We start from the raw sequence: 16861 nt of genomic DNA on the forward strand, positions 1-16861 counted from the left end.
TACCCCGCCCACAGTAGACGCTCAGCTAGTGACGGCTGCCAGCACCCGATCCCTCACCACACACGGGCACACACATTCACGCACGCGCACTGGGCTCAGGCCCCTGTGGCAGGCCCCAGGGCAGGTTCGCATTTCTCCCTCTCAGCAGTGACTGCAGGGTTTTGCACATCACAGTTCAGAGTTTCTGTTGAAGAAGGGGGCAGGTGTCCCGGGGGAGCTGCCCCTCACTGTGGCTCTAGTTCTCTCAGCAGCAGCTGAAGTGGCCTCTTGTTTTTGCTCCCTGTTAAACCTGTGAGGACTTTGGGCTTCTGGGATAACAGCAGGAGAGAGAGAGAGAGAGAGACGGGTAATGACCAGGCAACCCGTCTGAAACACCTTTCCTGGCTCATTCTGCTGGACTGGGGCCCCCAGAAATGATCAAACAAATGGTCATTTCCTCCAGAGATGCTGAGTGTGTCCACTATCTGTCCCCCAGGCCCTCAGCTTACCCTGTGTCCCCGGCCCAGCCTTAGCTCCTGCTCTTTCGTCTTCCTGCATCTGCGTGTGAGCTCACAGAATGGTCTAGCCCAGTCTCCAGCCCAGCTGGTTGAGGGTTTGGGCCACAGTAGATTTTGCAACTGCCAGTCCTAGGTGCTTGCTTCTAACAGCTGGCAGGAGACAAACGAATTGTTTTCAAGAGCATTTTTTTTTAAGGATGGTTTATTAATGGGATCCTGGCTTCTTTCTACTCTTCTGGTGCCTCTGTCTTATAGTTTCTGATTTTTGTGATTATAAATGTTATACATGGTTATTGTAACACTGTGGGAACATTATAGAAACATTGAAGGTATGAGCACCCGTGCTCCCAAGAGAACCTCGGCCAGTGCTTGACATAGATTCTTCCTTCTCGGTTGCTCCTTGTCATTTCATCTCCTATTAGTTCTTCCTCAAAGAGAAGAGCCACTGACCCAGCCTCTCCCAGCCAATACCAGCCTCTTGTTTGGCCCCTCCTAGGGGACAGTGTCTGCTGTTCATGGCGTCAGAGAGGAGTGCCTCTTCTGAGGGCAGCAGCTGAGCCCTGAGACGCAGTAGCATGCTGTGGGGAAGATCTGGGCACTGCTGTTCAGAGCCTACAAGAGTTGGGCAGAGCCTCAGTCTTCCTCATCTGAACAATGGGAAGAGTGAGAGTAGCCCGGTGTTTCAAAGGGAGCCTGGGACTCAGCAGTGAGAAAATGGATGGGAACACTCTACATACCATTCTTTGGTTTTGAGAAGTAATTATTATTACCTGTCGGCTCCCTTGGGGCTCAGAGCCAGCAGACTTGGTGACTCAGTCCTAAGGCTTAGGATTTCAACCTGTCAACCTCTCTTCACTGAATGTGGACATATAAAACAGGAGCCACCGAGAGCCTTGCAGACGGACACGCCCATCGAGGAGTGTGAGCTCTGGAAGGGACGACACTATGTCTGGGCCCTGCAGATCCACGGCAAGAGCCAAGAGTGAACTAAAGCAGAGTGGACTGCGTGTCCCCAAGGACAGTCTCTGAGCTGCACGGTTTCCTCTCCCTCTAGAATCCAGGTCTTCCCCGGGGATCCTGTCTATGTGCAGGAACACCACCCCATCACGCTTCTGCCCTGCTGCCTGCTGAGAAAGGGATGGGTTTCTTTGGGGCGTCTCAGGGACATGGAAGCCGTGGAAAGCCAGGGCAGATGAGATGGGGTAGGCAGCTGGATGGCTGGGGGGAGTGTGCACTGGTAGGAGGAAGGTTGAACGGAACCCACTTGGTCCTCAGGCCTCCATTCTCAGTCCCCTGTCTCCCTGGGGTCCTCCAGCCGGCCCCTGACAGAGGCAGTGCCGATGTGGGGGAAGAGGGGCGGTGCCTCTTAAGGAGCATAGGAGGTAACTGCCCCAAGACTGAGGGGATGTAGGCTTGATGTTGCCCCGGCTTTCCTCACTTCCGGCCTTGCGGGCTCCAACCCGGTGTCGCTCTTGCCAAGTGCATCTTTCTGGAGCGCAGCCTCCAGGCCTCCCTGGCCCCCACGGCTTCTCTGATCACAGAAGCTTCCATCTGGCTTTCAAGGGCCCTCCTGCTTGTGCGGGTCTTCCATGTTCCAGCCAGCCTGTGGCCAGATGGCGCCCCTGGCTCAGACCTGGCTCAGGCTGCTCCCGGGGCTCAAAGTGGCTGTCCCTCCCCCTTCTGGGGGTTTCGCGTATGGAAGGCTCAGCTCCAGGGTACGTCCTCCCCGACACGTGGATCCGCTTTGTCCTGCCTCGGAACCCCATCCACTTGGCTCGCCCTTCCCTGGAGATCCTCAGCCCTTTCTAGTTACACCTGCTTCCTGGGGGTCTCTGGGAAGAGCAGGGTCTGCAGTGAGACCTCACCTCACTCCCAGCCATTCTGCAGCCTCGCTGTGTGCACGTAGGTCAATGATCACCCCTCTGATACTCCGTGTTCTCATCTGTAAAGTGGGGCTAATAGCATATCATGACTTGAGCTCCATTTTTAAGAGGAGTCAAAAGGCTCAGTCAAAAGATGAGTGCATAGCAAGGCAGCTTCTGGAATGTGGGGGGCATGCAGGCAGCGGCGGTTTTGCATTAATTTGTGGCCAGGCCTCTCCTTTGGGGTCCGCCTCCACAGGGCCATCTGTGAAGCCTCGCCCGTTCCTTGGTGCTGCCAAAGGCTGCTGGAATTGTGGATCACTGGAACAGAACACTGGTGTCGGCCCCTTGACCTGGTGGGAGGAGCGTGTGGTCCCCAGTCAGGATGTCCCATGGCCCTCGCTTTGATAGCCGAGGTCCTCTTAGCTGGACTTGGGATTCAGGGGCTAAGTCATCGCTGTCACCCGAGAGTCCCCTACTTCCTTCTGAACAGAGCCAGAGGGTGTCTTCTAGAAGCTGGTCCGGCCAGTGCCCAGGCCTTTAGAGGAGACTGGCCGAAAGGAAACATAGGGCGAATGCAAGGAAGCTCGGGAGGCAGCTGAGAAAGAGGGGAGACGCCCTAGAATGGGAGGCACCCTGGAAAGCCCTCTGGGCCCCCTGCTCTGGCGGGAGTGGGGGTTGGGGGTGCGTCCAGCAGGCGCAGGCATTGCTGCAAGAACAGCCTGTCGGGTTTCTCCCCGGCCTTCCAGAAGGTCTGTACCTCAAGCTGTTCCTGGACGTGGAGCCACCACCTCCCTCTTCCCCCAAACGGAGGCGCCGGTTTTGCACTTGTCACCCCTCCCCAGTGACAGCCTTTGCCGGTTTGTCTCTTGCAGCCAGACGCCACTCCAGGGTCCGGCCCAAGGTCGCGGTCCTGAGCTACGCCTGCCCGACGGCCGCCCTCAGCCGGCCCCTGAACGAGACAGCTCTGACCCCGCTGACGGAGCAGGAGGGGGAGGCCTACCTGGAGAAGTGCGGCAGCGTGCGGCGGCACACGGTGGCCAACGCCCACTCGGACATCCAGCTGCTGGCGATGGCCACCATGATGCACTCGGGCCTGGGTGAAGAGCCTGGCGGGGAGGACCAGTGCCTGCTCCTGCCGGCCAGCTTCTCGCCCCCGCACCGACAGTGCTCCAGCGAGCCCAACATCACCGACAGCCCCGACGGCCTGGAGCAGGGGACCGCGGGCAGCGAGGAGGACTCCGAGCTGAACTGTGCTTCCCTCGGTTGAACGCCCAGGCCCAGGACTTCCCAGCTCCGGCCTGCCACTGGCATGAGAACGGCTCCATCCCCGGGGTCAGTGGGGAGGGGGGCTCACCAAGGGGCTCCTCCTGGAGGCCAAGTCCAAGTGCCCGGTTGTGAACCTCTCCATGTTCATAACTGTGACCCCCTCTCTGCAGCCACACAGACCCAACTGCCTGAGGCTTTCTTTCTGCTTGCTTGACTCCGGATACTCCTCTCTGGGCTCTTCCGCCAGATTAGTGCTGTCGGCTGCTCCCGACCATATCGCCCGGGGCCCCTGGGCATGATGACAGCGGGAGGTCGGATGAGCCGCCCACGAAGCTGGCAAGGGTGCGCTGGCCTGCGGAGCTCCCCTGTAGGGGCTGGTGACGCGGGGCTCCTAGAGCGGTACCTCTCCTCCCCTGTTCTGCGCTGGGTGAGAGCAGACAGCAGCTCCTGCCAAACAGGACATTGGGAACGCGCCTTCTTTATTACACTTTCGGAATTCCTGGGAAGAGTTGACCCCGGCGGGTGCGGGTTCTTCTCACCTGTATCCAGATCCTACATGCCGCCTTTGGCTTTTGCTCCCAGGGGGCCACAAGGCTAGAGAAACCCCCTCTTTGATGAAGCTTCAGCGCTCTCCTCTCCAGCCTCCTCCCAAGCACAAAGAACTAACCTCCCTGGTGGAGTAGCTGGTGCCTTTGTTCCTCTCTCATTTCAGAAACTGACCATTTTCCTGCTGTGGGGTGTGGGGCCAGTGGATGCCAACCAAGTAGTCTGTTCCTGGATTTGACTTGAATTTTTTAAATGTGCATCGTTTCAAAAAAAAAAAATAGTTTGCAAATATTTGCACGTAGGATCTTGCCCTGCTCATTTCCAAGGGGGTTTGTCTTCAAACTAGAAGATAAACAACTCCCCCCTTAGGAAAGGAGCCTGGAAGTGGCTCAGGGTGCAGGCTGGGTAGTGGTTGGGGCTGATCAGCTGCGGAGCGCTGGAAGCAGCCGTACTTGAATCCAGAGTGGCCTGTGTTTGTGAGTGTCACGGTCTACAGCACCGAGGTGGGGAGCCTCAGTTTGCCTGGAGCAGAGGGTCGTGGTGAATGGAATGTCTCAGTGCTGTATAGCAGGGGAAGATGAGGGAGATGTGGGCAGGACCTTTTAGAAAGATGTTCATTCCCTGTGATTGAAGAAGTGCCTGGAATTTCTAACATCTGAGCTCTCAACGTGCTGTGTGGGGCAGCAGGCTTTGGTACTGTGCTGAGTCCTTGACACTGCTCCCTCCAGGTCTGGGCTCTTTGTCCACCTGGAACCACTGTTCTCTGTATTTGCCTGTATTTGTTGGCCCCCCTGGTAACAGCTCCAGAAAAAAAGAGAAGGCTCTCCTGAATCCTTCTGGTACCTTCTAGGTGTCCAGTTAGTCTTTAGAAACCGTTAATGAGGCATGAGCTACCTTGGCTTCCAATATGGCAGGAGGTGGCTGGGAGGGACAAGGCCAGTGTGAGCCACCAGCAGGGAACGAGGCCTTCTCAGCCTATCTGAGCCTTGACGGCACATCCCTTCTGGGCGAAGATCTAGGACCAGAGTCATGCTTTGGATGGCTTGTACTTTGGAAAGTTTGTATAAAAGGTTGTCTCATTTTTATTCTTCTAAGAGAATGTGGAAGAGAAATGCCCCAGGGAGAACTTCGGAGAATGTCAAACAAAAAAAAATCATCTCTGTGTCTGCGTTGGGTGAGGTCCACAAATTGACTAACGTGCATTAGCGATCTAGAACATCCGTGAGTAACAGCGTGATGGTTTCTTTGACTGGTGGTCTGTCCTTACTGGTACACTTAGCACTTGGGACTAGTATTTATTGATCCAGGCAAAGTCATTAATCATGTCTGGGTTTGCTTTTTTAGTTTACAACATTAATGATATATACGCTTTTAAATGCCTTGCGTGTCTCCTTTAGGAGAACAGCAGTCGTGGGTTAAACGTGAACTGTTGGGTGGAGAACCGGAGGGTCGGGATAGCCCCAGTACACTCAACGGCTGTTGACGGTCAGCCAGTTGACGATTTCACCCTTGATGTCCTGCCCGATACTGTGCAGCGCCTATTTTAGACTCTTCGGAAAAAAATGTTGATGTTTATGGGCATTTTAGCCATCAGAGCTGTGGCGAGGGTGACAGCTGTAGTGTTTGTAAGCTCTTTTTCTCCCTCTGTGAGATAAGCTAGGATCTCCTGGGGGCTGCGTTTTAATGACAGGAAGCTATCACGGCTCTGAGCTCTGGGCGAGCTCACAACCCAAAAACGTTTCATGTTGTCCGTTTCCAAAATAGATTCAATAAACATCGTTTTGTACACGTCACTCTGTCCCCGTGCTGTGTGGCTTGACAGGATCGGCAAGCGCCGCACTCCCCTGGCTCCTGGTGCGTCCTGTCCTCATGCCCTCGGCCAGCTTTTCCTGCCTCCATGTCCCTCTTCCTGTCGCCTCCACTCCAGGACTCGGCAGCAGCCTTACCTCAGCCAGCGTCCCCTGGTTTTGTTTGCCATCCGCAGCTGGATTGGCAAGTCATTTCCTGGACCAGCAGGCTGTCTGAGGAGTGTGGAAAACACCGAACAAAGTCTGGGAAGGGCAGTCATCTTCTAAAGCCAGCTCGGGCTCTCCCGGAGGGGAGGCTTACCGCGACGCATGGACTCTCTCCGTACACTCCCCTCCGATTTTGTTTGGCAGAAGAAGACTTCAGTCTACACTCTTGTTACTCTCTGCATAGATTTTCCCAGGATGGCCGGAGCCGAGTTGACCTGAGATGGAAGGGTTATTAGTAAGAGCATTTAACGGGGTGTGACCCAAGCTGACTGAGGAGTCCTGGGAAATGCAAAGCAGGACTTGGCCGTTTGTGTTGAATATTGAGGCCGTAAAGTGGGAAAGAGCTGTGCCGTGGGAGATTCCTCGTCACCGGGGCACTGTCACATTGGCTTCTGCATCTGCTCAACTACCCACCGAATGTGGGGGGCTGGGGGCAGCTCCCACTATGTTGAACGCCCTTCTCTTGGAGCGGGGGATACAGCCATGGGCAGTCTGCAAGGGGCCTGCCCACTCTTCCTGGGGACAATCCAATGGGGGCAGGCTGGCGATCAGGTCAACACAGGCATTTCACATAACGACCAACAACCCAGGGGAGTCAAATGACAATGCGGTGGCCCCGGGAGAGGAGAGGGCGACCCTGGGTCGGGTGGCTAGAGAAGTTCTCTCTGCAGTTGACTCGAGCTGGCCTTATAGTCAGCTTCTGTTGCCTGACCTGCCATCACAAGTGACCACAGATGGTAATGGCATTGAGTGGCTTAAAACAACACACATTCATTATCACAGCTCCGTAGGCTGAAGTCTGACGTGGGTCTCACGGGCCCATGATCAAGGTGTCAGCAGGGCTGGGCCTCTGCTGGAGGCTCGGGGAGAATGCATTCCCTCCCCCTTGCCAGCTTCTGGAGGCCACCTGTATGCCGGGCTCCTGGGCCACCTCCTCCAGCGTCAAAGCCAGTTACGGTGGGGGGAACCCCTCTCACACGTGCATCGCAGTGGCCTATATTCTATCTCCTTCTCTCACGTTCAAGGCCCCGTGATTCTGTCTGTCCCACCTCGACAACACAGCATGATCTCCATCTTAAGATTTCGTGGGCACTGCCTCTGCTGACCTCACTGCCAGCATCTCTCCCGAGAGGAGAAAAGCCACCATAGGGAGTGCTGGGGGCCCCACAGAGTTGAGGCTCCACAGGGCAGGCCGGTGCTGGTCTCAGTGTCCAGGGGCCTTCAAGCCTGTCCTCCACCCACCCAGGCCCGGACTCCCACACGCACTAAGATTCTGGAGTCCCTTGCTCAGACTTTTCTCTGATTTCTAATCTCCCGTGCTGGTCAGGCCCTCATCCTCCCGTCTGGACTTGTGGGTACTCCCTGTCTTTGGCTCTAGATGCCATCTCTCCCCATGGATGGCTGAGTGGATCTTTCTAAAACATAAACTTCTCCCAGGCTTCCAATAACATCCACACACTTGAACATAACTTCAAGGTGCTTTCCAAGCTGGCCCCCACCTGCTTTTGCTGCTCTGTGACTCCCTGTGAACAGGTGTCCGTCTCACTGGATGGTTCTGCCTTCTACCCCCACACCCTCCCACCTCGTTCCTGCCGCTCCCCCACCCCCGCGGGCCCTGCCCACCGCTTCTCCAGGTAGGAGACACTTATGTCTCTGCACGTGTCAGGTGCTATCCCAGGAAGGCAACGATATGTGGGATTTGTGTTTGCCTGCCTAGGGCTTAGCAATACAGAGAAAGTTCTCTAAGTCAAGTGCATTGGACGGATTAATGGGACGGTGGTAATTCTGATGGCCACTCTTTCCCTCCCGTCTATTTGTACAATAGACCTTCACCCACTTAACTTTCTCCACAGGCAGAGACCTTCCCCATGCTGCTGCCTAGTCGTGTTCCCTCTGAGGCTATGTGGCCCAGCAACCTGGGAACACGGAGGGGGGCCAGGCCTCGGCTCTTTTTGCAGCCCCTCCCCTTCCTGCTCCAGCCCGAGGCCGCCAGTCCCTGTACAGGGCTAACCCTGTGCACAGGACTGCGGCTTTGCTCCCGAGCCAGCTGCTTCCTTCTGGGCGTGTCCCCTCTCTGTCTGTGGTGAGAGAGTCCTTCAGGGCCCGGAGCATGTGCCCGTTGTTGGCACACAGCCTTCTCTTTGAAGAAGTTCTCCTGCCTAGAAGTAAGTGGGAGTCTTCCTGGCTGGTGTGCTTAGGCACAAACCTCCTGGCCCTAACCCAGGATAGCTCCAGCAACAGGGAGCTTTAGAGTCTGCCCTGGTGTGCAAGCACAATCCTGTCCCCCACAACAACTATGCAAGGCAGATAGTGCCCCCATTTTGCAGATGGGGAAAGTGAGGCTTGGGTTCTTTTACCTCATGTCCAGTGATCATCCTTCCTCTATCCCATGAAGTGTCCTGGCTTGGTAGAGGTTGAGGAAGCAGAACAACTAAGTCAGGGGCATAGCCCCCTCAGCTCGCTACACGGCGAGATGGTTTCAGGGTCTCCAGAGAGTGGAGAAGCAAAGCTGCCTCTCTTGCTCTTCTCCAGCTACTTCTAAAAACACCTCCTGAGGGGAGGGCATGGGGGTGGGGAAATCCCGCTTGTCCTGAACAGTCACTTTCCTACTCAGAAAAGATTTCAGTGGGCCTTTTCCTTAAAAAACTAATAAGTTTAAATTTGGATTTTAAAATAATATTTTAATAAGTTTAATAATTAGTATTCATTTAATAATTCAGTTAATGTTTTTGGAATCAATATTCAGTTTATTTAAAAAAATAAAAAAATTTTAAAAACTTAAAAGCCTTTCTTAGGCTTTTAAGTTCAACTTAGAAATTTTATTATTCTATGTGTCTAGCAGATTTTAGCATTAATTTTGGAGGAGCCTTTAAATAATGCTTGGTCCTATTTACAAGCTTAGCTCAGCACTTCAAACACTTCTGAATACATTTATAAATTTAATATTTCTTTTTAAGTACTTCAGTTTTTCTAACAGCATATAAAATCTTCCCCAATCCTAACTAATTCTAGAAACTAATCAATTAAGCTTATAAATAAGGGAAACTTTAAATGTTTTTACGCTCTACTTAAGCTTAGACGACAACATAAAAAAAAAATCACAAGTCTTAATTAATTACTCTATTACCCATTTTTAAATGGAATTATAAAGCTGTCACCGAACAGGGCCTTATTCTCTTAAAGACCACATGTGTCTAAAATACCGACTATGCGTAGATTCCTTCCTCACATAAAAGTCTCAGCGCTCTCGTTTGTTTCTTTTAAATCTTCCCACACTTGAGTCTAAATCTTTCTGGCCTGTTGGTTGTGAAGCTGTAGTCCTTTAGCGTCTGGCCTTTTCCGTATTTGGGGAGGCTGGGGCTGAAGTCTAAAACCCCGGTCCCGCTTTGTGGGGCTCCGCCTGTAGGAGGCGCTGGAGGGCAGCTGGGATGTTTGGGAGGCAGTGGGGAGTGAGGAGAGACCAGAGACCTGTTCATGCCTGTTTCCTGCCCTTGTCAACATCCGGGGCAGGACAGGTGCGCTCAGCGGTGGCAGCTGGGATCAGTTCGCAGCTTTCCCGCAGTCCACAGGCGGCCTCAGGACATCAACCCCTCAGAGCCAGCAGCCCCAGCCGGCCTGGGCCCTCCTCTAGCCCTTTCAACCACCCCCAACTCAGGCTTTTGTTTCCCTCCTCTGAAGGGTGGAACCTGCTTCCTGCATTTTCCACTTCTGTGATTTCCTCCGTGTCTCCTCTTCGCCAGCTGACTTGCCCAATACCTGACTCGCAGTTCTGTATGTTAAATTCTCTGTTGCATTGGTAGATGCGGCTTTTGTCCCCTGATTACACCCTGGCTGATACACCACCCACTCGAGAAGACTCAGATCTTCTCTGTCCACCCAGGTTACTCCAGACCAGAAATTTCCTTTGGGAATGCGACCCACAGCCTCAGACGTGCATAGCGATTCCTCTCACCCTGACCTATGCACCCCAAAACATCTTTTTAAGTAATTTTGGTGACTTCCTCACATCCTTGAGTTTACTGGTAAAGCATAATTTGACTCTTGTCAGAATCCCCAGAGACACTGGATGCTGTTTATGATTCCTTATTCAGTAACTTCATAACCTAAGAGAAGTGACCTTGTAGGCAATGGTCTAATCCAATCGCCCAGTTCTTCAGTCTCCCTTCAGAAGTACGCTCCTCTCACCAAGTCACACATTAATTTGGTTCTTACTCTTTCAGCCTACGTCTGGGCCTCTGAGAAGAATCCAAAGCTGTAAATAGAGACTTCTAAATTCTTGCAGGTTCTCAGGGCTACATAACTTTCAACAAATGCCTAAACTTCAGTCTGATTTCAATGAAATATCTCAGCTTTGTCTGGGAGCCAACTTTTCTTTTCTTTTCTTTTTTTTTTTAAGATTTATTTTTTAGAGAGAAAAAGAGCATGAGCGGAGGTGGGGGAGGAGCAGAGGGAGAGGGACAAACGAGACTCCACACCAAGTGCAAATCCTGACACGGGGCTCGGTCCCACGACCGTGAGCTGAAACCAAGAGTTGCACTGACTGACTGAGCCACCCAGGCACCCCTGAGGTCCAACTTATAAGGTCCTTCCTCTCCTTGTTGACTGAACTAGGATCAAGTCAGTCGCCTGCCAACAGAAACTTCGGTTGCCCACTCCAAGGCAGTTTTGAGAAGGGCTCAATAAATGGGAGCAGTGCAACACTTCTGCTTCTGGCCAGAGAGGACTGGCTTGTATCAGATTAATCTTCCTGCCAAGATAAGGATAAAAACTGGACACAATATATAGAGCAACTGTTTGAAGGAGCTGGAGAGCACCCAGCACAAGTCTGAATGGCTGTGATCCCCGAGAAGGGTGAAATGGACAGTCATCCCACTTTTTCCCAAAGGAATTTTCCCAAATCACGGGAGGGGTGGGGGTGGGAGGAGTGGGTGGGTGAGAGCAGAAAGCTGACTTCTCACTGGGCTGAGATCAGAGGTGAAGGCTGCCAGAGTAGCTGGAACTCGAAGGGAGGATGCTGGAGAGGAGCGAGTGAGAAATCTGCATACATGTTTCCCTCAAGGTGTTGGCTGACTCCTAAACTGAGCACAGCAGAGAACAGCGGCTGGGGGGCTGGGGAGCTGGGGAGCATAAGAGCTGAACAGATTTCAGCGGCTGCATAAGGCCGAGGAGCCAGAGGTTTGAGTCCTGCATAGTGGGGGAGAAGTTCCGGCTTTTGGTTGAGATCCCAGAAAAGCCAATCCAGTAGCAACATGGTAGACAAGCACAAACAATAGCAGTCATTATGTTAAATGTAAATGGGCTAAACACTCCAATGAAAAGACCAAGACGGTCTAAGTCAAAAACGGAGAAATAACAATACGCTATTTATTAGGATGCAACTTTAAATATTGGGACACAGATTGAAAATTAAAAAGGTGGGAAAACATTTACCGTGTAAACACTAGCAAAAGAAATTTGGTGTAGCGTATTTAGAGTCATGCGTATCTCACAATGATAAAGGGTCGATTCAAAAGGAAGATAGAAATTGTAATACTTAAATGGTCGCTTATTGGTCATCAACTATATGTCAAGCACCAATCTGAGTATTTCACTGTGTTTTGTAATCATCTGAGGGCTTTTTTGAAGTCCATTGTATCATCCCCCTTAGAGGAGGAAATTGAAGCACAGAGAGGCTGAACAATTTGCCTAACGTCACACAACTAAGAAAATGATAGAGAAGATTCAAACCTAGTTCCGTCTGACCTCTTGCCAATGAGCTTTAATCACAGCTTTGCTTCCTGTGGTGTGTTTGCCTGAACCAGTTGGAGAGGGCCCCTGAGGGCACAAGAGTATGTTTTAGCTCAAACGGAAGACATTCTATGGGTGCTGCTGGGACTCTGGACTGGAAACCCGTCAAGACTAAACTCTCTAAGATTGTCTCTCACACACTCACACTTCTGTGTAAATACTTGCTCTTCCCTACACCTGATCCCCAAGAGGGACAGAGACCTTCCCATTAATGGACTACTGTAGCACGATTCTTTGAATTTCTGTCTGAATTCTCAAGAATATGGTCACGTTCAGGAATCACGACACCACTCCTGGTTCAGTCAGCCAGCTGCTGCTGAAGCGCGCCATCTTAACCTGGTTTCAGATTTAGCTCTGCTAAGTCCTTCCTTTGGAATTGAAGGGGAGGGCTCAGCAGTTATCAGGAGGAGAGACTCACCAACTCCAGACTGAATCCATGCCTATGTGGGTGGGTGGGAACCAGAGCAGAAAACCCCCAGAGAATCCTTCTCAAGCCACCGCCAGCTCTGGTCTTTACGTCAAACATAAGATGGCTGAGGCGGAGGACAGGCAGCAGACTCCTTCAGAAGAAGCCCCAGGAGAGAGTGGGGGACAGAGGTGCTTCTCATCAGGGTAGGAGGGGAAGCTGGAGGAAACCACGAAATGAAGTGTTCTCCAAAATGGACAGTCTGGGCGGGAGCCCTCTCTGCCTGTGAGCTACCAGGGGCAAACTTTTTCTCAGGGACAATTGTCATCAACTGCCACTCCTCTTACTACCTCGGCAGGCACCACTGGAAAAGCCTACAGAGAAAACAGACTGAAGTTTGGGGCATAATGTGCTGTGCTGATGGACAACCAGAAGGATGCAGGGGCCCCATGAATCTTCTAAGCTTCTGGAACCTTCTGTAGCAAGTAACTACACTAACCACTTTTAATACTTATTCAGGGCCTGCTATGGCCAGGTGCCAACATAGTCTTTGCTCCTTCTCTATCATCGCATTTAAACCTTCTAACAACCCAGTAAGGTAGACACCATTATTATTCACATTTTACACATAAAGAATCTGGAGCACAGAGAGGATGAATAACTTGCCCCAGGCTGCAGAGCTAAGCAGATGCCAGAATGTGAACTTAAGTAGTCCAGCTCCAGAGGCCTTGCTTTTAACCACAGTGGTAAACTCCTCCTCTGCTCTTGGAAAATGTCATCTAAATTACCAAGCAGAATTACAGCCACTGGGGAAAGCAGGAGCTAGCTGGGGGACCCCTTGGAGCTCCTGGTTTCCCGAAACGAAGTAGTTCCACTCGAGGGAAATGCCCTCTGTGAGGCTCCCCCGCCAGTGTGCCTGGGCCTCTGTGAGGCTAGGTCCCCAAAACCTGCCACTTGAGAGCCAGTGAGTGCATGGTAAGTGTCTGAGTCCTTGGAGAACACGGAGGCCACTCGTGATAGTTTAAACTTCTCCTCTGTCACCCCTCTCACTGCGGGCAGTCAGACCTTTGCCCATGCCCAGCAAAAGTAGCTGGGTGAACTTTGCCAGGTTGCTTAACCTCTCTTTTTCTTCTGTGAAATGTGGCTGATTTTGCCTGTCTTGCTGGATTAGAGAGGAAAAAAAAAAAAAACCCCACAAGCACACACAAATACACACACCCATATACATACACATACTTACACACACATATGTAGGCATACATATGGCATAGGAAAGGTTTAAACTGACTCTGGGTTAGGTAAAGTCATGACTGTTCTTGGTAGCATTATACATAAAACCAAAAACCAAAAACAACCTCAGCATCTATCTATTGATGAATGGGTCGACGAAACGAGGTATATCCACACAGTGAAGTTCTATCTGGCAATGAAACAGCAACAAATTACAGACACATGTTCCATGATGGACAAACTCCAGAAATGTTCTGGTAAATGAAAGAAGCCAGGCACAGAACAGCACATTTTGTGTGATTCCATATACACAGAGGAAAAGTCCAGAAAAAGCAAATTTATAGAGTGAGAAGGCAGATTAGTGGTTGCTTCAAGGGTGGGGTAGGAATGGGGCCATATGGACTGTGGTGGGCATTAGGGATCTTACTGCAGGGATGAGAATTACGGAAAACTGATTGATGGTGATGTTCCATCCCTTGGTAAAGTTACTAAAAGGAACTTGAGCTGTACAACTGAAATTGCAGGTTTTTTTTTTTTTAATTGTGGCAAAATATACATAACATAAAATTTGCCATTCTAATCATTTTTAGGTGTAGAGTTCAGTGGTTTTAAGTACATTCCCACTGTTGTGCAACCGTCACCACCATCCATCCCCGGACCGTTTTCATCTTTCCACAGTGAACTCTGTCCCTCGCAAGCAGAGACTCCCCACGCCCTACCCTCCGACCCCACCAGCCCCTGCAGCGGCCATTTTACATTCCCCCTCTTTGAATAGTCCCTCCGGTAAGTGGAATCATACAATATTCGTCCTTTTGTGACTGAATCATTTTGCCTAAAATGATGTCTTCAGGGTTCATCTATGTTGTAGCATGTGTCAAAATTTCCTTCCTTTTTTTTTTTTTTCTTACTTTCTTTTATTTCCTTCCTTTTTAAGGCTGAATCATATTCCTCTGTAAATATAGACCACAATTTGTTTGGATCAGTCATCCAGCGAAGAACTTTTGTGTTGTTTCCTCCTTTTGCCTCGTGCGAATAATACCATTATATCAGTGTATAAATACCTTGAAATGGGTGGATGTTATGATATATAGAACATATCTCAGGAAAGGTATTTATTTTATTTTATTTTTTGGAAGATTTTATTTATTTATTTGACAGAGAGAGAGATCACAAGTAGGCAGAGAGGCAGGCGGGGGCGGGGGGCTGGCGGGAAGCAGGATCCCCGTGGAGCAGAGAGCCTGATGCTGGGCTGGATCCCAGGACCCTGAGATCATGACCTGAACTGAAGGCAGAGGCTTACCCCACTGAGCCACCCAGGCGCCCCTTGGAAAAGGTATTTTAAAATAAAACTTCAATTATGTTTTCAAAACTTAGAGAGCCAATACATCGTAGATGCTCTTATTATCAATAACTCAAAGAATGATAAATTTGATCAGTAAAGGGAGTTTTAAGAAAATTAAAAAGGAAAAATACAAAAAAAAAAAAGTACAAAGAAGAAAAGAGAGCTCTGTAATCTCACTTCCAGAAAACCACTGAAGGATTACTTTTTAAAAATGACTGAATTTTAATTTTACCTGAAAGCAGTAGAAGGAACTGAAATGAAGACACCTGCTGAACTTTCCAATACTGATACACTCACTCCTAAGCTATCCCTCTAACGGCAAAAGCAGTTAGGAAAAAAATATGGAGGTTGAGTTGGGACACGCAGTATTTCTATTCCAGTTCACGTTTCATGAAGCTCAAAGTTTACTCCTGGAGTTGGACAATTGTTTCATAAAAATTAGAGGATATTTCTGATGTTTAAACAAATAAAGTGCCTGAATTTTTAAACACAAAAGAACAAAGCTAAAAAAACCTTAGTAGGCTATTGAGTTAAACTTCTAAGAGAAATTATCAGGGAATGACGAGTTTCTAAGTCAGGTAACTAGAAAGAGGACAAAACACTTACTTACAAAGCAAGAGGAAGTGATTATGGCTAGTGTCTGAAATAAATCCGAGGAGGTTATACGTGACTTCTGACAGTTTTCACCTCTCTCTGGATCAGGTGGCTCTCAGGTTTGAATATATCTGCTCTAGCCTGAATTTTCTCACTCAAGAGAAACAGAGTCCACACACTTGATGTTCTGCTATCTTTGCTCCCTGTAGAACAGAATTGTTTAAAACTTGGAAATAAGGCAAAAAGTTGGGCTGAGTGTCCTTTCAAAGTTATACTGGGGAATTATTTAACAAAGTCACCCAGGGATGTTTAATTTTCTAGCAGAATGTATTTGTGTTTGGCTTTGCTATTTATTGTTTCATGATAGCCAGATGCTGCAAAGTTACATGTTAATTTGTATTTTTTTTAATCTGGTAGGAAAGATAACCCCACAGGTTATGGTTGTATTAGCCTGGAGGATATTAACTAGCTTCTTATTTAACCCAGCAATCTTATTCTAAGATCTTTTGTTTTGTTTTGTTTTGAAATGCTTTTTCTGTTGGCTTAATAAATTATTTTTCCCCAAATGCTCTTGGAATCAGCTTTACCGTCTAATGGTTCTGCCATAAATTCATGAGCTGAACAAAACCTTTGACACATGTCCATTCTATATTTGAATGAGAGCCACGATTTTACCATTTTAACAGTTATACTTTGATATACCTAATAGACCTCAGCTCATAGTCTCTCCTATCTCCTGGGGTTACCTACTCTCATATTTTGTTTGCTTCAGAGTTACCTGGGAGCCTACTTAGAATACAGATTCCCCAGCCCAGGGCCCAGCCATCTAATTCTGGGGGTTTAATGAGATGCATTTTCACAAGCACCCCAGGAGACTCTGAAGCCAGTGGTCCTCAGAGCAGACTCTCTGGATAGTCTCTAGTGAACTGGGTTGGGTGATGGTCTTAATGCCATCTCGGTTTTCACTGTTCAGAGTGGTCAGAATAGGTTGGGGTTACACATCTAGGCCTTGGGGTGGATTGGAATCCAACAGCCCATTTTCCTAAATTTCAACCTGAAGGTGGCAGTTGATCTCACGTATTAATCTACCCACTGGCTGTATCAGAGTGGGGGCGACCAGGAATTTGTATATGTAAGTTGAACCTCAGCAAATTGCCAATATTCGTCCTTTTAGTGACTTTACAAAAATGACAGTTTTGTATGGTTCAACCTAATAACTCCTCAGGTGTTTCTAACTTAAAGCTAATTTGGCAACCAAGTTGTGAATACGACAATGAGGACATGGAATTTCCAATACTTGGGGAAAGTGCTCT

General features: G+C 49.7%; 1 protein-coding gene across 12 annotated transcripts in view; it reads left to right on the plus strand.

Moving 5' to 3' along the window:
- The window catches only part of PRR5L (proline rich 5 like), a 145016-nt gene extending 139049 nt beyond the window's left edge, over positions 1–5967 (plus strand). For all 12 annotated transcript variants that reach the window (XM_082748970.1, XM_082748962.1, XM_082748968.1 and 9 more), the window contains one exon: positions 3235–5967. In XM_082748970.1, coding sequence (XP_082605096.1) covers positions 3235–3629 — 395 coding nt within the window. In that variant the 3' untranslated portion in view covers positions 3630–5967. The remainder of the gene's footprint in view (positions 1–3234) is intronic.
- Positions 5968–16861: the final 10894 nt, after the last annotated feature.

The sequence above is a fragment of the Mustela nivalis genome, assembly GCF_964662115.1.
Source record: "Mustela nivalis genome assembly, chromosome: 9".
Lineage (NCBI taxonomy): Eukaryota > Metazoa > Chordata > Mammalia > Carnivora > Mustelidae > Mustela > Mustela nivalis.